General features: G+C 46.0%; 1 protein-coding gene across 4 annotated transcripts in view; it reads left to right on the top strand.

Annotated features, from left to right (window-relative positions):
• The window catches only part of MXD4 (MAX dimerization protein 4), a 37,969-nt gene that overhangs the window by 1,074 nt on the left and 12,707 nt on the right, over nt 1-24,188 (top strand). For 3 of the 4 annotated variants that reach the window (XM_042812010.1, XM_042812009.1, XM_042812008.1), the window contains exon 3: nt 7,580-7,609. In XM_042812010.1, coding sequence (XP_042667944.1) covers nt 7,580-7,609 — 30 coding nt within the window. Of the gene's footprint in view, nt 1-3,958; nt 4,503-7,579; nt 7,610-24,188 lie in introns of those variants that run through there. The other variant, XM_042812011.1, reaches the window with a different exon arrangement.

The following is a 24,188-nucleotide window of genomic DNA, read 5'->3' as shown; positions in this document are numbered from 1 at the left end:
CCCCCCCCCCTTGGGGCCTCAGGATCACCGCGTGCACGGGACGGTCCCGACCCCATGCTTGAACTTCTCCCGTAGGTACGGCAGCGAGACGGTACCGAAGCGGGCTCGACCCGATGCTGGAGCACGGCCAACACGTGCCGCTGTCACACCGCGTGGCCCGTCGTGGTCGTCGCCTGCCTCGTCGTGCCGTCGCCTGTTTTTTTTTTGTTTTGTTTTGTTTTGGTTTTTTTTGTTTTGTTTTTTTGTCCCCGCAGCGCTACCTGTGCTGCGATGGCATTAGAGAAGGGCGGCTGCGCGCAGGCTCTCTGCAGCTTTGTTTGCTGCTCCGGCAGTGGCTGTGTACGTGCGGGAGGCTGTCTTACGGGGACGGTGCCGGCCCCCGCCTGGGAACTCCTCCAGCCCTCGCTCTGCTGCTCTGCTCCGCGCTGCTCGGCTCTTCCAGGGCTGTTCCGGAGTCGCCGTGCCCGGCTGGGCCTGGCCCCACCGCCGGCTCCGCTGGGCACGGTGCTTCCTCTGGAATAGCCTAACGTGAACTCGGCTTGCACGTGACTTGTTTTGCAAAGCGGCCGTGAGCTCGGTGGGCCCGCGCTGCTCTCGCTCCCCCAGCAGGGATTCTGCTGGGTGCCCGAGATGCACACTGAAATCAGAAGCAGGCAGAGCTGGCACCCCGCTCCTGCCCACCTCAGAGAGCTGCTGGGGGAGACTGCTTGTTCCCTGTCCCCTGCTGTAAGTCAGGCACATGCTGCTGCCTTCTCACTGCAGTTCTCCGACGTGGTTTTGGATTCAGTTGAATTCTTTGTCTCATTTCAGAGTATGGAGATGTCAGTTCATTTTAGAGAGTCATCAGGAGTGGGAGAAGTTTTCTGAGATTTCTAGCTATTTACTCACAAAAGATGCTGAGTGCCTTTTGAAACAAATTCACGGTTAATCTAAACAGGGCTCCTAGGATTTCCCACTGCAAAGCGCTCATTGCACCTTACGGACTATTTGTGTCTCATGAGTTTGGGAAAGCTGTGTTACTTAGAGAGCTATTATTCCATCGTTTCCTTTCTTAGGTCTCTTGTCATCCCTGCAAAATAGTTATCTGTCTGAACTGTAAGCTGCTTTCCGGAGTTTTTAAGAGAGGATTTGTAACCTATCGAATACAGCAGAATTAAAAGATTTCTGGTCACAGATTTGCTCATGTTATGGAAGCTGAGACATGCATGCCTGCTTGCAGTTACCATCCTGCATCCTGTATTTGCTTGGACTTTCATTCTGATCCTCACCATGCAGCAGTGCCAGCTTCCAACGTGCAATCCTGTGACATACGACCTATACATTTCCTTGTGCTTTCTTTCCTCCTTGCTGCGGTGATTAGATCAGCAATGAGTTTGTGTTATGGGACGAAGTGGTGCTTCCCAAACTGAGCCCTGAGGCAGCACTGCTAGGTTTGTTTTGCGTGGCGTGGATGCTGTCAGATTGTGAGTGAAGATGCATTGCTGAAATGCAGCATCCTGCTGTGTTAGGAGCGAGTGCGCCTGCAGAGCCATGTGGGCACCTCTGCATCCCTCGTGCCTCCTGCCCCCATTCCCACTTGGAGCTGTTGCTGCTCAGCTTTGCATCTGAGTATGAATTCCAGGAGGGAAAATGATCTTTACATTAGAACATCCAGCCTAAACCCCATGAAGTGCACCAGCATCACTGTTTATTATTATTATTTGGAGCTGATAGGCTACAGGGTCTGAACCCCAGACTAGAGTTTGGGTAATGCCGTTAAGTCTCCCTAAGCGACTTGGAGATTACCAGGGGCAGACGACTGGTCGAAGTTCAGAGGATCTGGAGTGGTCGTGGTGATGTGAAGCATTGGGCAAAGTGTTTGTCGTTATTGTTCTGCTTCAGCCCTTTTCCAGGCTTGGAACATCGCATTCAGGCAGAGTGCATACATGTCTGAAGTGTATTCCTAATGACTGCATTTTTCTTCTTAGATACAAAAATATGTGCTTAAGGTTGGAGGGGAAGGAAAGGAGCAGAGAACTGCACGTTTCGAAACTGCAGGGGTTTGGTTGTTTTCGTCATCTGTTTTTATGTCCTGCTGCTTGCAGCATCCTTAGCTCCCTTTGTTTATACTGCGTGATCAGATTAAAAACTGATATATATATATATATATATATATATATATGTATGTTTTGCACACTTCATGAGCTAAATATATGTGTGTGTATATATATATGTGTGTATATATATATATATATATATATATAAGCATGAAAAACGTCTTCCTCCTCATTTTGGGAAAATGAGAAAAGGGGAGGAGGGGAGAAGTGTCAGCAGCAGGAGGCTGTGCCACGCACTGCTCTGCTCTGCAGTTCCTCCCCACGCTGCCTGCCTGTGGGGGCTCAGAGCACCCCTGCAGCTGCTCCAGATTTTCTGGAGGACTGGGGCAGAAGGGCCTTGTTTCTCATCAAGGTGCTGCTTCCCCTACTGATATAGTGTTGTCATGATACCTGGAGCCTCCAGCCGAATGGGGTGCATCTTGCTTGGGACTCTTGTGAGCAGAAGGGGAGGAAGGGTGCTGACCCTTGGGACTGGGCAACGGAGTCTGCGCTGAAGCGCTGCCTGCTTCCCTAAGGCAATTAAATGGCAGATTTGGATTCATAGCAAGAAAAATAGCAGCAAAACTGCATTTAATCAATCAAAAGCTATAAGATTACTGTCCACTGCAGGAATTTCACATTTTTGCTTTGCCTACTGATACTTTTGGATCAAAACTGAAAGTGTTCTTTAGCAGCTTGTTGCTCAGCAGGATATTTGCATTGTGGTTATTTAGCCATCTTCTTCTCTTCTATATGAAAATTATCTGTTTTTATGTGATTTCTTCTGGCCACGTTTCCTGCAGTGTGCTCATTACTGTGTGTTCCATGAACCAGGCTGCTCCATTTTCTCTCTGATGTCCGTTGCTGAGATTCAGAGTTGTGCTCCTCCAATAGTTCTGACCCAAATCCTGCGGTCAGCAAATCTGCGTGTTTGTTGTGCAAGGAGAACAGCTCTGAGAGAGGCAATTGACTTTTGAGGGGAAGAAAGGTAAACCCAGCTCGCATCTTCTTGTTGCACAAATGCTTATCATGTACCTGACTGCAGGATAATAAATGTCTCCTCTTCACCGACCAATAACTAACTCCTAAATCAGTGCAGTGCAGTCCGATAACTCTGGTTAATGTCTGTCTGGAATTACAGAAAGGGCATAAAGCAAGCAGCTGGGTTTAGCGGGGTTGTGCCTTGGAAATTCTAATAACAAACCTTTGGATGTCTTTCTGAGGTTGCTGTGAAATGGAGAGATAATGTGTGCAGTGTGCCAAGGAAGAGCATGACACAGATTGGAAATTTGGTGACGTTTGCTAGCAAGGCTCAGGTAGGAACCCAGCTTGGCCTGCAGGTAGCTGGATTTCCTTGTGTCCTGTCCTCATGATACCTGAAAGCCCAAACGTTTCTGTGCTTCTATTAAAAAAAGGGAAGAGGAGACAATGGGGAAGGGCTTGGTGCTGGAATCCTGTACTCTCATCCTGAGTGAGGTGGATTTGCACCGCCATGCAGCTGGTGGCACAGCATGGTACCAGCCCAGGGACAGCAGCATCCCTGACCCGAAAGGGTCAGAAATAAGGTAAAATGAGAACTGAAATCAGTGTGTTGGATGCCAGTCCACTGAAGTCACGGTTACATTGAGTCGTGGAGAAAGGAATTGGACGTCAGTGGTGCAGTGTTTGGCCTGCTCCTTCAGGAGTTGCGTTATGGAAGGGGGGGGAACGAAAGCAAAATAAAGGCCCGTTCATAAATATATCTCCTCTATCTATTAAAGTCAGTATTTTGGTCGGAGTGTTATATAAATAGGGCCGTACTTTTTGCTGCGCTCTGGTGAAGGGTTATGTGTAAAAAGGGGTGAAAGCTGCATTTGGTGTTTCAAATAAAAACAGAGCTCCGTATCCGGGTTCCTCTGTTAGTGTTGGCTCACGGTGAGAGGCAGCACGTGCCCTGCAGAGCAAGCCCCTGGCTCTGCACAGATGTCGCTCCGTGCCCACGCCGCGTGGGGATCAGAGCTGACTTTTATTTTTCTGTTCTTTTTTGTTTTGCGGAAGGCTGAGCAGAAAGCACTGAAGCAGGCTGTGGGGACGACGACTCTGCTTTCTGAATTTGATGGATCCCTCTGAGCCTGCTTTCCTAGAACAGTCTGCAGAGGGACAGCAATCAATATCCCTCAGCTTGTTTTTAATGCTGATGCTTTTGGTCCTAATGTGATGAATCTTACGGCTGCTCCTTCCCCAGTGATGAGCTGCGCTGAGCCTGCAGTGCCTGGAAGCTGCAGTGTTGGTGTCAGTGGGAAGGAAACAATCTTGGCCATCATCTAGCAGCATGAGCTTGGATCCAGGGGCCTGAGCTGTGTGTAAGGAAGTGCCCAGCCCAATCTGCAAGGCTGTGAGGAGAATGCAGAAGTTGTTTCTGGTGGATGAATTCCACACCAGCACAGTGTAAGTGGTGTGTCCAATTTAAAGTAACTGGGAAAGTGCCCCCAGAACGGTCGGTACAGAGCAGGATGTGCATGTACACAGGCTCCGCATTACACTCGTCATGCAGGGCAGTGCAGGTGATGGGCTGCAGTATTTCCACGTGTGTTTCATGGCAGCTCAGGTATGGACGTAGGGTTCCCTGGCTTTACTGGCTCCTCCTCCCTATTTCATACGATGCATTCACTAAGAAAACTGCTACTTGGTTGTTGGCTGATTGCTCGCCCTTTACTGCATGGTGTTAGGGCTGTCCTGGGCCACCATGCCTGCAAACAGCACTCCGGATCTCCTCCTGGATCTGTTATTTGTTGATGGTGTTTGTTGATGTCTCTCTCCTATTTTCAGCTGAGGCTTTTTACTGACTCCTTTACCAGCATTACCCCCAGCTCCCTGAAGTTGTGCGTGGAGATGCACAACCCAGCACAGGGGACTTAAGTTTGATGCCAGAAGTCTTCCTTCTCTTGCAGGCACTTTCGAAGGCCTCCACAGACCATTGGTCTGAAAATTGCTGCATAGGCCTGGTTCTTCTATATAAATACATACATGTGTTCTTTTATAAACACACATATCCATCTATCTTCTTATTCCTGGCCCACTCCCTATATCAGTGAAATAATAAAAGCCTCCATTCTGAAATCATGGTAGCATTTGGAGTGCTGGTTTGTGTGCAGAGCAGTTGTAACTTTTCTCTCACTTCAGGTTGCAGTAGGAGCATAAGCAGATGGATATTCTTGTAATATGCTATAGTGTAGAAGGAGAAAGTAAATAGTATTTAGAAGCTCATCTCTCCTCTCCCAAAGAAACCAAATGAATGAAAACTATTGTGCTTTTTGATTAATCCTTCCAGAGCTGTCAGATTGCAGGGCATTTCATAGTATCACTGAGGTTGAAAAAGACCACTAAGATTACCCAGTGCTACTGTCAACCCATCCCCACCATGCCCACTAACCCATGCCACTCAGCACCAGATCTCCATGTTTCTTGAACACCTCTAGGGACAGTGACTTCCCCACCAGCTGGGCAGCCTGTTCCAGTACCTCACCACTCTTTGAGAAGTAACTTTTCCTAATATCCAACTGGAGTCTCCCCTGGTGCAATTTAAGGCTGTCTCCTCCCATCCAATCATTGCTTACATGGGAGAAGAGGCTTTGCTGTGACCACCTTTCAGATAGCTGTAGAGAGCAATACGGTCTCCCCTGAGCCTCCTCTTCTCCAAAGGCAGGTGGTACAATGGTCATGTGGATGTCAGCTGTCCAGGTTTGGTTCCCAGGCTGTCCCCAAGGGCTCAGTGTTGCTCAGCGTGCTCAGTTCCTGCTGGTGCCAGTTCTCATGCTGCAGGTATTGAGGTGGGTTCTGGGTCCCAAGAAGGCGGGTGTTGGAGCAATTTGTTTTAGTTAATGGGAGTGTGGTCCAGAGCTGGCCTGGCTGCATTTGTCAGTGTTACTTCTTCAGAGTCCTCCATGACTGCCCCTGTGACTGTCCCCAGCCTGCCCAGTCTTTGTGAAGAATGGTTCCAGACTGAGCATTTGTTTTCTGTGTGTTTCTGTGAGCACTGGCTGGTTGGACGTGGTGTTCTTTGCTTCTTGTGGAGCTCAAGCTTGATTTATCTAAGTGTATATGGGAATAGGGACCTTACTGGGGTCAAATGGCAACGATGTAAAAATGCAGTAACCACAACTTGATATGCCAGCATAGCACAGAATATCTTTATAAACCATTCTCAGTCTGGGTGTGTCAGTCAGGAGAGCATTTGTGTGGTGTTGGAAGAGTACCTGTATTGTCTGGGTGTGGCTCACTTGATGTAATGAGTTATAAAACTAATCCATAGGCTATTCAGCAAATGATAGCAGGTAATGGTTGCTTAGTTGATGTCTCAGTAGCAACACTGGGATGCTCGCAGTCAAAAGCAGATCAGCACCACTGCTGAATGTTGTGTGTGCCTGGGCTGTCCTTAACACACACAGGGCTGGGTTCACTTAATTCATTATGGGATCAGTAGCTGTGCTGGCCTGAAATAAATTGCTTGTGGCTTTCTTCAATGGTTATTCCTTTGCATGAGCTCTCTCTTTTCCTCTCTGAGGCCGGAGAGGTAATGTTTATGGTGTGGCTCTCATCAAGGTACTGTGGGTGCAAGTGGGCACAGACAGAGCAGTTCCTGCTGTATGGGGCACATGTTGGTCAGGGAGATGTTGCTCTTGAGATGTGCACGCTTGCCACATAGTGATCCTTAACGTTCTGCACATGGTGCTGCTTGGACAGAAGTAATAGCCCAGGAAGTTTCCGGGTTCAAAGTGGTGACAGTAACTTTGTTTTGGGAATGTCTTTAGTCTGAGCTGTACAAATAAATAAAATCGGTATTTCCAGCTGAATCAATTGGAAAAAAAAACAAATCCCCAAGAAGTTAGGGCCGCCTTCTGATGGCAGAAACCTGAGGCATCAGCTGGGGGAAAAAAATTAATCTCGAAGCCTGTTAGTTTGGAAGAGAATAGCATACTGGTGTGGCCAGCTCAGGGACTGGGCTTTTTTTTTCCTGTTTGTAGGCTCATAAGAATTCAGAGCATTCCTTTATTTTGCCACTAAGATGTCAACAGCGGTGCTCGGCTGCTGATTTCTTCCTCTGCTTCTCCTGGGCTCCAATGCCAGCTTGCTGGTGCTTTCTCCCTTATCATTGGCACTCAGGTCTCCTAACAGTGCTGCTCCCTCACAGCTTTTCTTTGCAGATAAAAATCTCGTGGGCTGCTTTTAATACTAACCTGATCATATTTTTTTCATATGCAATCCAGTCACGGAATCTATTGAGAACTTTATTAATGCAAATTTATTATAATTCCTCCCAACCCACCGTTTACTCATGGAGATTAACTTGGTACCTTGAAATACTTAAGAGATGTAAAAGTGATTTGAAAGCAAAGTTGTTTCATAATACATAGAAGTATATATTTTAGAGAGCTCTTATGCAGGTGTTGGTTTTTAAGTGTTCCAAATCCTGGTGTTTACCTTGTTCTCTAATATTACTTCTCCTTTTTTTTTTTTTTTAATAGGTCCTCACACAACGAACTAGAAAAACATAGGTAAGTCCTGAAAAAAGCAAATTGAAGGATGTGTGGCTGACATCTGAGTGACTGAGCTTAGTTCAGAATATTCTGTTGGAAATTTTTTGGTTCTGCACCAGATCTTTTAAGTGTTGTTTTTTACCAACTAAAATTTAATAGGTATCGTGTTGCTTTTCTCTTGGCTTCTTTTTTATGTTGTTCAGTGTGCTATTTTTGAATCACCTCTGATAATTAGCTTTTGCCTAATTAAAGCTGTAACTGGTTAACTGCACTGTTACTAATAAAGAATCCAACTGCAGCAACTATTTGCTGGAGGTATATTGTGATTAAGGCGGGTTATTTTGGGGGAGCAATATGTCACACAGCAGTATTTATTGTTTTGAAAGCATGCCTGAAGTACAGTTAATTTTGCTCTTGCAACTTGCACTGCATGTTGGTACATACAGAGATGTTTTTGCCGTTGCACTGGTGCAGAGCTGCAGGTGGGCTCCTGAGCTGCAGCCCTGACGTGGGGCAGTCGATGCTGGGAAACTGCAGTTACTGTGGGCATTCATTGGACCCCAAAGATGTGGTTTGTAAAGGCCCCATATTTGCATGGTTCTGGAAACAGTTGTGCTTTGCTGGGATTTGCTGGCAGGTGAGATCTGGCTGCAGTGTGCAGTGCTTGAAGATGCACTCAGGTGACTGCAGTGTGCTGAAGGTGCCCGGCCCCACGCTGTGGGATCACTGCCTTGCGTGCACCATACAGGAAAATCTTTGGGGTCGTTTTTATCCACATCCTTTGGGATGCGTTTGTCCTTTTTCATTAGTTTGTGGTATTTTGGGATTCACGGATCAAAGAAGTGTGTTGCATGAGTGTGGATGAGCTACGCCTAGCTGCCTGCTTCTGAATGTGTGAGAGGTGGCTGATGGCTGGTTTTGATGGCACTGCCAGATTGAGCTCACTGGGGGTTTTCGCATGTTTTTTTCTCTTCTTTTTTTCAATCTGTTCTGTGGCCACAGTGACGTAGCAACTCAGTCATCACTTCCCTCGCATGCCAACATGCTTTCCTGTAGTTTAATTGTAATATGAGTAAATGTGGCCCTGCCTAACAGCCACGTGGTCATCCTGGGAATGGGAGGAACTCAGGCCTGGGCTGCAGAGGGCAGTGGCTCAAGCAGTGAGATCAGTCCTCAAGAAAAACGCTTCATGCAGATTTCTGCCCTTCGGTTTCAGTTTTTTTAAAAAACAAAAACTACCTTTGTCCCCAGCTACGCTTCTTTCTCACTCTCTTTTCCACCCTCTTTCTGGATGCTCACTTCTGTTCCTCCTTTTTTCCTGTTCCACCATTACTGACTTGTCACCATTGAAGGGTCCGTCCCTCCTTTTTTCCCCCATCATTTCTCCACCCTGAGCCTCCACTTCCCCCTGCCCCACCATGCTGTGTTGCAGCAGTGTGCTGCAACACCACCACTTGCAGGAGATGCAGGGGCAGTAGTGGGATCTGCTCGTTGTTCAAGTTCTGTTCTTGCTTTCAGTTCTGCACTATATCTCTGTAGTGGTGCACTGGGTAGTATTTGTCACGTTAAGTCTCTTTTCTATGCCATCTCAAGGTCAAAATAGGTGAACTGCGAGGTGTGCTTGTGGTTACACAACTAACACTTGTAGCTGCTTCTGCTTGCTGCACCTCCTCAGGTTTTACTGCACTTAAAGCCAGATTTTATTATTCCTGGTGATTTTATTATTAGTGGTGATTGGTGTGAGTGGCAAATCAGTGCAAGTACACTGTATGTGCAAACTGGTGTTCCCAAAGCATGTGAGATGTGCCTAATTCTAGTTACCTAATGGATTGGCATGAAGGACTCTTGTAAAATCTGTTTTTTAACAGCCCCCTCCTCCAGCACAGTGGGTTTATGAGCTGATAATACCGACCGTACTGTTCTTCACTCTGCTTTACTAAAATGGCATTAAAATCCATCAGGCGTCTTGTAAAGTTTAATGGCTCCCAGCCGCGGCCAGGCCCTGGGGCAGTAGTGGCTGCTTTCCTCCCCTGCTCCCAGAGGCCTGAACACCGCGTGGCCGCTCAGCAGTGTGCTGTGCTGTGCTGTGCTGATCTGTGCCCTGCGCTCGTGTGGCACGTGTGGGGCTTGAGCTCCGACTTTGACATCAGTGGGGAGGGCAGTGCCTGGTCCCTCAGTGTGTTCATGTGCTGAGTTGGTTTTTGGTGCGCTCTTGAGGGGATGTTGAGAGGAAGAGAAATGGAAACAGGGATATAATTCCAGCAAAATTCTTCTTGTAGGATAGACTTGAGGTCAAAGCTATAGTAACGTGTTTGTCAGCACTTTACTCATCAAATTCCTTTCTCTCTGATGCAAGCCTCAGTAGGATGCCCTGCTCAACTTGAACGTGGTCCATCTTGGTGAAATTCTGTAAGGACTCATTCATCTGATGACTTGCCCACTCTGGTGCCATGTGGTTAAGGTTCACACCTCAGGGCCACAAAGCAAGAAATATCCAAGTAAAAAGCAGGGAGGAAAGAAATCTGTCCTAAGGACAGATGACAGAATCATAGAATGGCCTGGGTTGAAAAGGACCACAAAGATCATCTAGTTCCAACCCCCTGCTATGTGCAGGGTCGCCTACCACCAGACCAGGCTGCCCAGAGCCACATCCAGCCTGGCCTTGAATGTCTCCAGGGATGGAGCATCCACAGCCTCCTTGGGCAACCTGTTCCAGTGCATCACCACCCTCTGTGTGAAAAACTTCCTCCTAAAAGATGTTCTAGATGAGACTGTAATAGCTGAAGGCATGTCAGTCAGAATGGTACTCAAAAGTAACTAGTTTCCAATGATACAGTGGATAATATACAAATAATATACATGTATATATTGTTTGTTAGTGTTTCTAGAGCTTTGTATCCATAGGCTTTCACTGAGCAGCCTAAATAGGAAGTAAATTGGCACTTATGACCTCTTGCAAGGAAATTTTGAAATGGCCCTAACCTGACGCCTGTATGAAGGAATTTAGCTTTCCCTGTGTGAAAACCAAAAATCAACGAGAGATTCAAGTGGCTTAACCTCATTCCTTTGCATTATTTTAAGCTAATTCTGTACTACAGCGTGAAAAAGCAAGGAATATCCTTCTCAAGACTGCATTGGGATCTTAGTATCTTAGGGTACTCATGCTAGACTCTGCCCTGCTCCTGGTGCAGTGCTGCAGGAGGAAGTGGCCTCATAATGGTGCGTCCCTTCTGCAAGGCACGTGCAGCCCTGGGCACCCATATTGGTCTGGCCCTCCTGGAGGTTTCACTCCTTTTGCATGGCTGCGCAGGGCTCTGTGAGGTTGAGATCTCACTCTTTGGATGGCAGAGCCTTTGAAAATTGAACAATTTTGAAGCACAGCTTCTAAGAATTAGTAAGGAAATGAAGAAAAAGCTTCTGTTTCAGTGTTCTCAAAATGGACAGGGAACGTGTTGCTGTTCCCATCTTGTAAGCTGAGCAAGTGCTTTGGCTTGATTTAGGCAGACAGTTATCTCCTGCCTCTGCCAGGTCTCTTGGATTTTTCCCTGTGTGTTTTGTTTGCTTGTTAATCAAGAATGCAGGAAGAAGTGAATTAGCAGCAGCAAAACTTGTCTTTTGTGCATTCCTCAAACAAGCATGCCCCTGTGAGGCACTCGGGAATATAACTCAGAGGGGGCTGTGTAATGTCTCTGAGCAAATGGACCGCAGGTCTCCGACAGGCAGTGCCCAGCCCTGCAGCATCCCTGCAAGTGCTCTGCTGCAGGAATCAGCACATCCCATCCCAGTGAAAAGCAGGCATAGTCCCTGGGAAAGGGCTGCTCTGGGGACGTTGCCCTGCTTCCTGGGGGATATTGCTCTGAAAGGGGGAGGAGTAGAGGTATTCAACTGTACTCTGGGTCTCATGTGGGACAAGAAGCAGTTTGCTTGAGCTCAAAACATGCTATGTTTCATATTGCTAGAAGCTGTGATGCTGCATAAACCTTTGTAGGTTGTGGGAGACAGTCAGATTTTTAAAAGTGCAAGGTCAGGATGGGAAATATATGAGATGCAGTGACTTGCAGAGCATTTTAGTAGAAGAAAAACTTTGACTTTTCTAAATGAGCCTCACCTGTAGTGTTTTACAGCACTAATCGGGGGAAGCTGGAAGTGTTCCTGTGTGTGCTGAAGGTAACATGGTCCTTGGGTGTGTGCCATGCTTTGGGTAGTCCTTAAGCCTAAAGTCTTGCCAGGCAAGCATCATTATGTGTATGAAGCAGATATGTATATATAAATATGAGTTTTGATTAAATATATATGTTTTAATGGAAGCACTGTGATGTACAGCATTAACCGATAAATAAGAGTTGGTGTCTGTGAAGTTAAATTCTAATAGATCATCTGTTATATCATGAAAGAAGTGCAGCTGAGCTTGCCAGGAGCACTGTCACATTCATTGTTACATTAATTTCCTACGTAAAGGGTTACTTGTTGTTTGGAGAGTGCATAGTGGTCTTTAAGTTCTGTCTGTGCTTCTCTGTGTTAGTAAATTGCAGGGTTAATAAAAAGTGTGCATTCATCAGTTGCTGATAAACTTAGAACTAAAAGGTCATTGAAATAACAGTATACCAAAACAATACTTAATGTTTATTTTCACTATGAGCTGCTTTTTCAAAACCCAAATTACCATTGCAGTTAGTATGTTGTGCCGCAGAAAGATCCAACTGCGTTGATCCATCACATTTAAAGGTTACAGTGCAGCTCAGGAAATCCCCCAAGGGTCTGCTGGAAGCTGAGGACATAGGATGCTTCCTTAGAAGGATCATCCGTGTGTGTCCTCCTGCTGGGCATCATCATGAGTGCAGCCCAGCCTGGCTGCTGCCCTGTGCAGAAGGTTTGGGAGGCTTGCTGCTTCTCTCAGTTTGTTTTCCTGACCCAGCTGATTGTCACTGGCACACCCTACTGCCAGCTTCAGGACAGGGTGGAATCAGTTCTGCAAGTGACGGTATTAATTTGCAGTACAGAACAGTACACTTCACTCCTTTGTCAGTTTAGTGTTTCTCCTTAGAATCCAGATCTGGCTGCTATTGCCTACAGATTGCTGAAGTGGTTGGGTCTTGCTGACCTGGTACAGATATTGTTGTAATGGGTCTGTGAAATCTGCCATTGCTAGGACATGTGCAGACTGCACATAAACCATCTAGATAGTGAGTCTTGGGAACCACATAGACTTACAAGCAGAACAGAACCTCCATGCTGTTACCCATTTCTTGTCAACTGAAGGGTTTTCTACACCCTCCTGTTGGTGTTTTGCAGGTGGTTTGCAGATGAACTGCAGTAAACATACCTTTGCTCTGCTTAAACAAGATATGTATAAGAGTCTGACTTGCCTCTGTGGGCAGGCAGAGGCACATGGCTCAAATACCTGCTCTCTCATGGCTAGTTCTGCCTCTTGGAGGATCTTGAAAGGTGTGGCCTCAGCCAGCTCAAACCCCTTCTTGCCTGTACTTTAACCTTAGGCTTCCAGCTGAGGAGGAAAGCGTACGTTGGGGTTCGTGTCTTAAAATGCCTTAAGAAGTATTTTCTGGAGTGCATTGAGCAAAGTCTTTAAAACACTGTACCCCAGAACTGAAAGCTTAATCCTGTGGTTTTGTTGAATTGTCCAATGTTTTTCAGTCTAGGAATCCATGGGGAATCCATGGCGAATCAATGAAACCAGAATGTTCAGAGCTTTGCATAGCACTGTTCTTTCCTCACCTTTCCTCAACCTCAGGTATTCAGCAGATGTCAGACCTGTGGCTTGCCGTGCACGACGTGCTGCAGTAGCCATTGTAAATTCCAGTGTGCTGAAGTGTTGTCTTTTTAGTGCCCACAGCAACATGACATTGGCCACTCACTCCCAACAAAAGTCTTTTCCCATCTAGACTGCTATTCTGAGAAGCAGGGGTGCATTAATCAGATGAAGCTTAGGAATTAATCTGCAAAGAACGCTGTACTCCAGGTGTCACAGATGTACACTTCCTCATGCATTGGACAGAACTTCTACTTAGTGATGAAAAATTGACTGAAACATTCTTTTGACTAAATTGTCATGTCATTTTTCCTGCTGAACTGCAGGGCCTCAGTATGGGTTCAGGCTCCTGCACTTCTTGGCTGGACAGACAGTGAGCAGAGGGGAGATGACTGAGAAACCTAGTGCATGCTTTTTTTTCCTCTGAGCCTCTAATGGACTATGTGGAAGGTGGTTTATGCTCTCAGCATCTGCTAATTGACCACACCAGTTCTTAGCCACCATGGTAAGAAGAGCAGGCTGCTCTTGTACAAATCAGAGGTCAGTGGACACCTTCAACCATGCAGACAACAGCTTGGTGCTTGCCATCTGCAAACAGGAGAAGAGATGCTCACTGGTGGCCTCTCTGTTGATTGGAGAAGCAAGAAATTTGCTGAATTAAATATGGAAAAGACAGTCATAGTGTCACAGAATGGATTGGGTTGGAATGGACCTTAAGTATCATCTACTTCCAGCCAACCTCCTGCCATGGGCTGGTTGTCACCCACTAGATCAGGCTGCCTAGAGCTTCATTCAGCCTGGCCTTGAGCTCCTCCAGGGATGGGGCTCCCATAACTTCTCTGGGCAACCTCTGCAAGTGCAGTGTGCCTTTAAAGCTTAGCAAGTAAGGTGGATCTTGATTATTTATTTTTTAATGTACTTAGTCAGCTAATGGGCTTTAAGGAGCTGTCTCTGAAGCTAGGCCTGCGTAACACAATGGGAATCCTTGAGTGAATCCCAACCTGACATCTCTGTGGAAGCCCTCAGATGAGCACTGGGATCAGTGATGCCTAACAGTGTGCAGAGCTCATGAATACACCAGTAACATGGCTCTGCTGTTTAAGGCCAGATGGGTGCTGAGCTCAGGCCTTGCACCGGCTTTGCCCGAGAATGGATTGATGTCTTCCAGACATGTTCTGAGCACAAAGTGTGTGGTGACCCAGTGTCCCTGGTGGGGGTTGACACTGAGGTACCAGCTTAGTCTGCAGGAGGTGATGCTCTTCAGTGGGGTTCTGGTTCCATCCTCTCCTCTGCATGCTGTGTTGGCACCTCCAGCTCTATTTTAGTCCCCTTTCCATGGGATGTTTATGCTGTTGGAGTGCTGAGTACAGTGTGGTCAGGTCCCAGATTAAAAGCAGTGCTTTCTGAATTGAGCAGCATGCACTTTGCTGTTGCAGATAATGCCACCTTCCCCTTTTGGTGTCTGTTTTCAAACACTTGGGCGTAACAGCCCATGGCTTAGATTGGCTGCACAGAATTCCTTCACAGATCAATTAATTCCCAGTCTGTTTCTCTTCTCAGCACACGTGGTATTGCAGCGTGCCATGGAGCATGCAGCTGTGGTTCTGGAAGCTCTGCTCAGACACTGGATCATAACCATGAAAAAAGCATAATGCTCTTCCTTCACAGCAGTTTAATTTGAGCCTGTTTTTGAAAAACAAACAAACAAACACCAAAAATCCCACACATGTGATCTGGTTAGAACTGACTTTTCTTGTCCTAAAAAGTGCATCTCACAAGAACGGATGAGATTTTCCCTTTTTTGTCTCTCTTTGCCTATTTTTGGAAGGAGAGGGATGTTCTGGGGTTTCGTGGAGTGCTGTGTTCTGAGATGGAAACTGCATCTGTGGAGCTGCGTGCATCCTGCTAGATCAGAGCAGGGTGGCTTAGTGGCTAGTTTTACTTGTTAAGCCTAGCTTATGTTACACAATTTTTTTTCTGTATAAATTAGTGTAATTAATTATGTAGCGTGTGGAGATTGACGTAGCTGATACAGAAGAGGTGTGGGCTTGGATGCATGTACATGAGGTCATCTGTTGCAATATTTCTAACATTAATAATTCCAGTCACAAGCTGCCTGCCCTACATTAAGAAAACCTGAGCAAAGCTTTACCTGACAGCAATAAAGCAGAAGGCTCAGAAGAAAGATCACCTCTAGTGTGGTGGAAAGTCTCTAAAAGCCTGGAGAAATGCTTGAGTCCTGTCCTCCCAATGGGCACCTTGGGATTAATGCCTAACAAATTTACCTGCCTTTGTTTGTGGGTGCTTCCGTTCAGATAACTAAATGAAGATACAGGATGCTAAAAGAGGGGCCTGCATGGCATGTAGTTGCTGTCAGAACTCAGCAGTTGCTGTTAAAGTCAGGAGGACCGACAGTGTTTGCAGGTATCAGTTGTACAGACACTGTGTGTCATACATACCACGGTAGCTGGTATTTGCAAAGCATGAAGGAAGCAAACCCTCTAATTCCCCTAAGAAAGCTGCCTTCATCCCAATAGGTAAGTGCTGTTGTGTTGACTGCTGAAATGAACAGTGTGGGTGGAGCAAATAATTTCTCGTAGGGGAATTTGGGAGCTGGTTGTGTATGTTTGGCTAGAAGCACCTATTGGGTTTAGGTGCTGACAGGTATTTGAAATAAGCTGTCAGGTGTCTTGGTTCCCATTGCATGGATTTACATATTCAAATGGCAAATGGGTCCAAGCTTCAAGTTTTTGTTGTTTTTTTTTTTTTTTCTATTACCAGATAATTTCAGAACACTGTTTTTAAGAAATTAGGGCTGAATCTTGTGAGGAAGGAAGAAGCAGGAAAGAGGGAGAGTTGTGAAGAGCCGTTCCAAACCTTGCCATCTCAAAATGGATCACTTTCATATTCTGCACAACTGCACCCTGTCTGGCAGAGACAGTCAGCTTTGTGCCATTCAATGGAAAAGGAAATGGAACGGAAATTGTATTATAAACAAGGCACTACATGTGCTGTGGCAAGCTACATCTAAGCTTTTAGGCAGGGCTGTCAGATATCTGCAACTCTGCACTGTCCCATGGCACCAGATTGGGTCATTGTTTTGGGGGAGAAATATTACAAAAGTGTTGCTGAACTCTGAATTCATTGTAGTCTTGGAATAGACTATATTTAATTACAGCTGGTGTATTTAATTCTTCCCCTGTATTTGTTTATGTATGCACCTACACTCTGTCTTTTCTGTCCACCTCTAATTACAGGGTTTCAGTAGCAGAGTTTGGGACGTTCAACAGGACATATGGGGACGTGTGTTCTTAATTAGTTCAGGGTTCTTTCTTTTGTTCTTCTCCTTTGGTGTTTTCGCTTGGGACCAGAGCCAGTCTTAGGCTGGCTAGAGCAGGCACCCTGCTGTCTCTGACAGGGACAAGAAGCACTCAGCTGCCTTGCTGGAGGCATCTCAAGTGTCTGCACTAATAAAGACAGCAAAGCCCACCACATCTTTCCCCTAAAAGCCAATTAGCTTTGCTCACGCATGCGCAAGCTGCCACCATTAGCAACTCTAGGATGGCCATGAAGCTTTGGTACGTTCAGGTTGGACATTAGGAAACATTTGTTCTCAGAAAGAATTGTGAGGCATAGGAACAGGCTGCCCAGGGAAATAGGGGAATCACCATCCCTGGGAGGTATTCAGGGAAAGGGTAGAGGTGGCACTTGAGGAACTTGGGTTAGTGAGCATGGTAGGGATGGTTTGATGGTTGGACTAGATGATCTTGGAGGTCTTTTCCTACCTTAGTGCTTCTATGATACAGGTCAGGAAGTATCAGCAGAAGCAAAGACAGGAATAAGAAGTAGCATTGAACACGCATTTCTAGTACTTAAATTCCCAGTCAGAGCTTCCTACCTCTGAGACTGAGAAGGTGGTTGATAGGTGCCCAAATGGAGAATTGGTTGCTTCAGAGGTGTGGTGGGAGGTAGTTTCCTGTGGTGGGTGTTTCATGCCTGTGATGCCTGGTGGAGTTCCTATGGTGTTTATTAGGCTAGAGGTGGCCTTTAGGGTTAAACTGGGTACCTGATCTTCCCTTTTCATTTGAATGTAGAAGTACAGCAGACAGTTAAGTGACAGCCACAGGTATCTGTTATGTGTGTTGTTCCTCACACTCTGCATTTATCTTCATAGAGGAAAAAAGGCCATTTAGTTCTTCTGTCTGCCACATGAAGACCTCACACTCTGTGTGTGAAGCCAATGCATGATTTCAGTTTAGCTAAAATAATTCAGCTTGACTTGCCTCTCTATTAATTTCCATCATACAGCAATGTAAAAAAATATATAAATCTTGAACACATTTCTCCCTGCATTTGGCATGTGTATAAAACAACCAGGTCTGCAGGGAGGTATAAAGTGAGGCAGGAGAAGCTTACTGGACCTTGTGCTCCCTTCACTGAGTGCTGTGCTACAGCTCAATTCCTCTGTGTCTCTCTGAGCACTGTACCCCCCACCCTTCCCTTTTTATTTCTTTAATTTTTTTGAAGATCCTTCCTGTTGGCAGCTGTCCTGAGACATGATGTTCTTGCTTAGCATTTTGATGTGGGGAAACAGTCTGATAATTGAAGAACAATTCCCCGGTCGTAACAGAGATTTTCCTCATTTTGGTAAATGCAGTTCTCTTCACCCTATGCTCTGCAGTTCCTCAGTGAATTCCTTACAAGAACATGGGGAAAGGCAGCAAATGAAAGCAGAACTGCAAACCTGTGGCAGGAGGATTTGCTGAACAGGAGGGAATATTGTGTTCCACTGCTGCCAAAGACCAAAGAGCATTGCCCTTGCGTACAGATGGAGTTGTCATCCACTCTTGGGGTTTCTGAGGGAGTGTGTGTGTGTGTGTGCAGCTCATGTCACTTCAAGTGGGAATTAAAGCCACTCAATACTGGGATGGGCTGATCTTGCAGTGACACTGCCTTACCTAATTTGGTCTACCGCTGTTCTGAGGCAACAGACAAACTCCAAATCTTAAGTCTCCCTGCAGAATAATCTAAGAAACACGAGTGCCAATAAGACAGATGGATTGGAGAGGTCTCATTTAGGAGGACCACTCAGTTGCAATGTCTGCATTTTAATGCAGAAACAAAGAAGTGTGAGGCTGGAGGAACAAAGCAGTTAATTTATTTAGTGAAAACACAGTCAATTATTTTTTGTAGACTCTACTTTCAGGTATTTACAGATGTATTTCCACCATTTGTGTGTTTCCCCACAAGCACTGTTTGTCTGCCTGTGTTAGATAGGTGCAGCGTGACGCTGCCTGTTGTGCTGTGCAGCATCTCCTGCTACTGCTCAAAAGTGTTTGGGAGGTAAATGTTAAAAGATAATCAGTAGATAACAGAGCTAAAAATAGGAGACATTTGAAACAGAAATTCTTCTTCTGTAGGTGTAAGGATTACTCACACTTGCTTGACATTGAGTTTGAAGGTTTAAAATGCAGAAAGCTGTTTTCTGTAGCTGAGCAAAACCTGCAGGTTACAATACTAAATCTAGGTTGAAATCACTCCTGTTTTGTTTACAGAGGAAAAAACAAATCTCTGCAAGGGTGAAGCCTTTCAGCAGTTACCATAATGGTAGATTTCTGTTGCCTCACACTCTTGCAAGGTCAGAGATTTTACTGCCTGTGGTCAGAGGATGGGGAATCCTATATCTGTGACTCTGAGGTGGTCACCATCCAGGAAAGACAAATGGTATCCAGCTGCCATTGTTAGCTTGTGATGCTTTTGGGAGTCCCTCTAGAGCTTGTAAATTTCAATTGACTTTTTCTGAGAAGCACATCTCAGATTTCTGCATGCTTCAGTTACTTATCTCCAAGACCTGAGACAGTGAAGGGCTGTTAAACCCTGTGGCTGCCATTCACTAACAGCAACATAAAACAGAGGTGAGGCCCAGCTGCAGGTCCTCAGGTCCTGAGGCTGAGCCTGGGGCTGTGTTTCCCTTGTGGCCATGGCTGGCACCAGGCAGAGCTGCTGTGTCCTGCCTGCCCCTAGGCCTTGCTCTCACTGCTTACTGTTGTGCACGACTGCATGCTGCTCGCCCTGTCCGTAGGAGGAACAGTCCTAGTTGGAAATCAGGCAGTCCATTTGGATGTTGTCCTCTGTGGGGCTGGTCTGCAGGCAAACGACAGAGCATTGGAGGGCAGACAGCAGTGTCGCATCTCACGCACTTCCGTGACAGCTCACAGTGGCAGGAGGAGGACTTGAGTGGGAGGAGATGGAGGAATTAATGGTAACAGGCACTAACTGCACCATAGGGATTTTGTCTTCTGCTGTGCCTCTGGGGCCCTCAGCAGTCTGTCTGCTGCCATGAGAGATGCTCTGGCCTCCCCAGCCCACCCTCCAGTGGTAACCAGAGTGCAGAGAGCTTTGGAAGTTTGCTTGTGGTCACCCTGACAGATGAAGGAATGTTGATGTAGCTTGATGCTCATAAGTCAGAACAAGGAGAGGCTGGAGGGACAGGCAAAGGAGAAAGAGGGGAAGAGGGCAAGGTGGACAGCAGGGCCTGCCAGGTATCCTCTCATCAGCAGCCAGAGTCTCCTGCTCCCAAAGCAGCCGGGTTCACCTGTCCCCAGCTAGCCTCTTGCACACTGCTGCCAACATGTGTGCCTGGCCAAAAATTTATATATCTGTGGTATTGCAGGTATTTCCTTCAACTTACGTTTGCTAAATGATGTAGGAATAGGCCTGGTACATGAACGTACTCCAAAACATGAACGAGCTGCGACTTTTGGAAGGTAAAAAGCAAAGTTAAAGGCGTGGGGTCTTGGCTCAGCAAGTGGGCTGAAGTGGCAGTAAGTGAAAGTAAACAGAATACACTATGAATGCTGCAGTGTGCATTGGTGTAGAGGGACGTAGAGAACGTAAATATTTTTCAGAGTGAAAATCTGCAGAAGACATTGAGTTGGGAAGCGGTAAGCGTTATGACAGGCAGCAGATGTTTTCTTCTGTCTTCTGTGGTGTAAGAGTTAGAAGCATCACCACTCATTTCTGACAGCTGCTCACATGAAAACGTGTGGATGGCCAAGCTCAGAGCTCTTCTAAAGGTAATGATTACAAGATAGACTTGCAGACACTGCCTTTGTAGGGAAGTGATGTCCCTGTTCATCGCAGGGGAATTAGAGGAGATGACCTTTAAAGGTCCTTTCCAACTCAGATAGTTGTATGATTCTATTCAGACACTACAGAAGCACCCAAAGACCACTGACCTCACTGCTGGAGCTGTCTGGCCAGTTTCGATGTAGAGAAACAAAGACACAAAAATATTCAGGACACTGAAAATGCAGGTGGAGCACTGAAACTCCTGGTATGTGCTAAAGTAGGCTGTTGTGCTGATTCATAGAATCATAGAATGGCTTGAGTTGAGAAGGACCACAACGATCATCGAGTTTCAACCCCCTGCTACATGCAGGGTTGCCAGCCAGCAGACCAGGCTGCCCAGAGCCACATCCAGCCTGGCCTTGAATGCCTCCAGGGATGGGGCATCCACAACCTCCTTGGGTAACCTGTTCAAGTGAGTCACCACTGTGTGAAGAACTTCCTTATACTATCTAACCTAAACCTCCCCTGTGTCAGTTTCAGACCATTCCCCCTTGTCCTATCACTAGCCACCTTGGTAGACAGCTGTTGCTCCTCCTGTTTGTATGCTCCCTTCCAGTACTGGAAGGCCACAATGAGGTCCCCCAGAGCCTTCTCTTCTCTAAGAGCCCAGTTCCCTCAACCTTTCTTCATAGGACAGGTGCTCCAGCCCTCTGATCATCTTAGTGGCCCTCCTCTGGCCATTCCAAGAGCTCTGTGTCTTTCTTGTTCTGGGGGCCCCAGGCCAGGACGCAGTACTGCAGATGGGGCCTCACAAGAGCTGAGTAGACAGGGACAATCACCTCCCTCTCCCTGCTGGCCAACCTTTTTTCAATACAGCCCAGAACACAGTTGGCCTTCCAGGCTGGAAGCGCACCCTGCTGGCTCACGTCCAGCTTCTCATCCACCAGGACCCCAAGTCCTTCTCTGCAGGGCTGCTCTCAACAGGTTCTTCCCCCAGTCTGTATAAACACCTGGGATTGCCCCGACCCAAGTCAGCACCCTGCACTTGGCCTTGCTGAACCTCATTATTTTCACGTGGGCCCACTTCTCCAGCCTGTCCAGGTCCCTCTGGATGGCTTTCCTTCCCTCCAATGTATCGACTGCACCGCTCAGCTTGGTGTCACCCGCAAACTTGCTGAGGGTGCACTTGATGCCATCGTCTGTGTCGTTGATGAAGATGTTGAAGAGCACCAGTCCCAAGATTGACTCCTGAAGGACACCGCTTGTGAGCGGCCTCCACCCTGACACAGAACCACTGATCACAACCCTTTGGCTGCAACCAGCCAGCCAGTTCTTAATCCACAGCCATCCTTCAAATCCACAGCTCTCCAGTTTAGAGAGATTGTCTGATCAGGCACTTGCAGGTTTTTCCATCTGTTACCTCTTTACCTTCCAGTGCTTCCATGCTGAATTTAGGTACAGAGACCTGTGGGGGTATTAGACAAAGGCAAAAAAATACGATTTGGAACAAACCTATGAATCTTCACCTGCAGCACAAATTTCAGCATTTTGTTTGTAGCTCAAAGAGAAGTACATCTACAGAAAGCTGATGTATTTGCTTGATTTATTTTTTCCTTGTATAATAAAAACCAAAAGAGTTTGCTGTAAGGGCACTGCTGAATTTTCTGTTTTTGACTCTGAGGCACTCAGCTGTGAGCAAATATTTCACACATCTCAAAGCAATCAGAATGTCCAAGTGCGGCACACTGGGTGCCTCGCCATGGTACAGTGCTTTAGTACTAAGAGGTTTTCTTTCCTTTTCACTAAAGTAAATTTGTTGTGTAAATGAAGTAGATTGTGCAGCGTGAATATGAGCCTCTATTGAAAAACTGGGAATATGTTCGAGGTATTCTTTGTAGAGTGGAAAAAAAGTATTGAAAGTGTTTCTGGCTGAAATAAATATGGAAAATACGGTAGAGACAAGATTTTATACTTCAGTGGAGAGCTGTTATCTTGCATTGCATTTGATCTTTTTTCTGAAGATACTCTAAATCCTGCCTGGACCATTAATAGAAAGGTTTCTTCACAAGCATTTTGCTATAATGGAGTTTCTTTAATTTCTTAAGATGGAAGTTGTAGATACAATCTCTCTAAATGCCTGTGTAAATGCATTTTAATTGGTGCAGGATCATCTTTGATGGCTTATTAAAAGCGTTGCAGAGCTGTAAATATATCATTCCTGGCAGTTCAGGAAAAGTGTTATCTTATGGAGGAGTAAGGCAGGTGTGCCTGAATACCAGCTCCTGCTACACAGTGGGGTATATAATTATGTCTGTATCTACATTGTATGTATGTACAGGGGTACCCAGGAATATAGAAAATAACATGCAAACATTTTGTTTTCAGCATCATAAGGCTATCCGTAGCAAAATTTGTCATCAATCAGATGTGATTATGCATAAAAATAAAAAGAGATGGAGCTCTTGTAGGAGCTTATAAGCAGGAGGGGGACGGACTCTTAAAACTAAAAGGGGGTTACTAAACTAAACTAAAATTTGGGTTAGATGTTAGGAAGAAGATCTTTACTTAGAGGACGTGAGGCCCTGGCGCAGGCAGCCTGGAGAGCTGAGAGTGCCCCGTGCCTGGAGCTGGCTTGAACGGGCCCTGGGCAGCCTTAGCTGGGGGGGTTCCCAGCCTATGGCAGGGGGTGGGACTGGGCAGGCTGAGAGGTTGGCATCTTTACAAGCAGCTAGTGATAAGGGTTTGGACAGTAATGTTATCTGCAGTCATGGCCGGAATGGGTCACGAAAGATCCTCATTTGCTGATTGTCTCTAAAGCTTTACTGCTCCCCATACAGGTGGTGGCTCTTCGTAAATAAAACTGTGAAGAGTCTTCCTGTAAAACACAGTATTTTATGATTGCAGTTAGCTAGCTCACTTCTGTATTTTATGCCGAATTTGTTGTCTGGTGGCAGATTCCACTTTTCTTAAGGAAGCAAACCCCATGGTTCACTGCAGCGGTTTCCGAGCTGAAGTTGTTGGCTCAACCCAAACCCCTTTGATTCACGAAGTACCTGGACTCCAGAGTCTGTGTATGTGACTCCGGATGTGAATTTTTGGTGCAGGGATCCTTCTCTGACTTTATCCTATGTATGTTATTAATCCAGATTACTTAGTCATTGTGCAGCAATGAAAAATTTAGTAACTGCTCTATATTTAAACTTGTGTATATTAACTTCATTGCACAGCACAGGACCAGGTTTAAATGTGGAAAAAAATGTGAAACACGAAAGGAGGAATTTGAAATGCTTCAGTGACTCTGTCCAGTTTGTACGAATATTGCTTCTCCTTGATTATTTCAGAATTTTTATTCAGGTTACCTGTAATAGTTGTTTGTTTTTTGTTTTTTTTTTTTTGAAGTGTGGAGGCTGTTTGTATTAAGAACTCTGGGGCTTTCCTTGTGAGCTAGGACGGGACTTACATTGTGGCAGGCTCTGAAGCTGTCTGTTTCTTGGATTGAAATAGATGAAGTGCAGAAATGATGATTTTCTTTAAATTTTTGCACCTATTTCAAATATATCTGTTGTTTTCAGTAGTGCAACTTCTAATGACTGCATTTTCATTGTCATTTGAGTGTTTGATCTGTAGTGTTCTTTTATTTGCAAAACATCTCCAAGTAAATATATTTAGCAATTGGTTTAAGAGTGTGTCAACCTCCTGTAGACACAGCTAGTTTAGTAGACTAAATTTGGGACTTCTGAAATACAGACACATGTTCAG

The sequence above is a fragment of the Centrocercus urophasianus genome, unplaced genomic scaffold (genome assembly GCF_019232065.1).
Source record: "Centrocercus urophasianus isolate 14NV4802_14NV808 unplaced genomic scaffold, USGS_Curo_1.0 seq_13, whole genome shotgun sequence".
In the NCBI taxonomy this organism is placed as follows: Eukaryota; Metazoa; Chordata; class Aves; order Galliformes; family Phasianidae; genus Centrocercus; species Centrocercus urophasianus.
The sequence above is the reverse complement of the archived record's forward strand: the minus strand, read 5'-3'. Positions and strand labels throughout refer to the sequence as shown.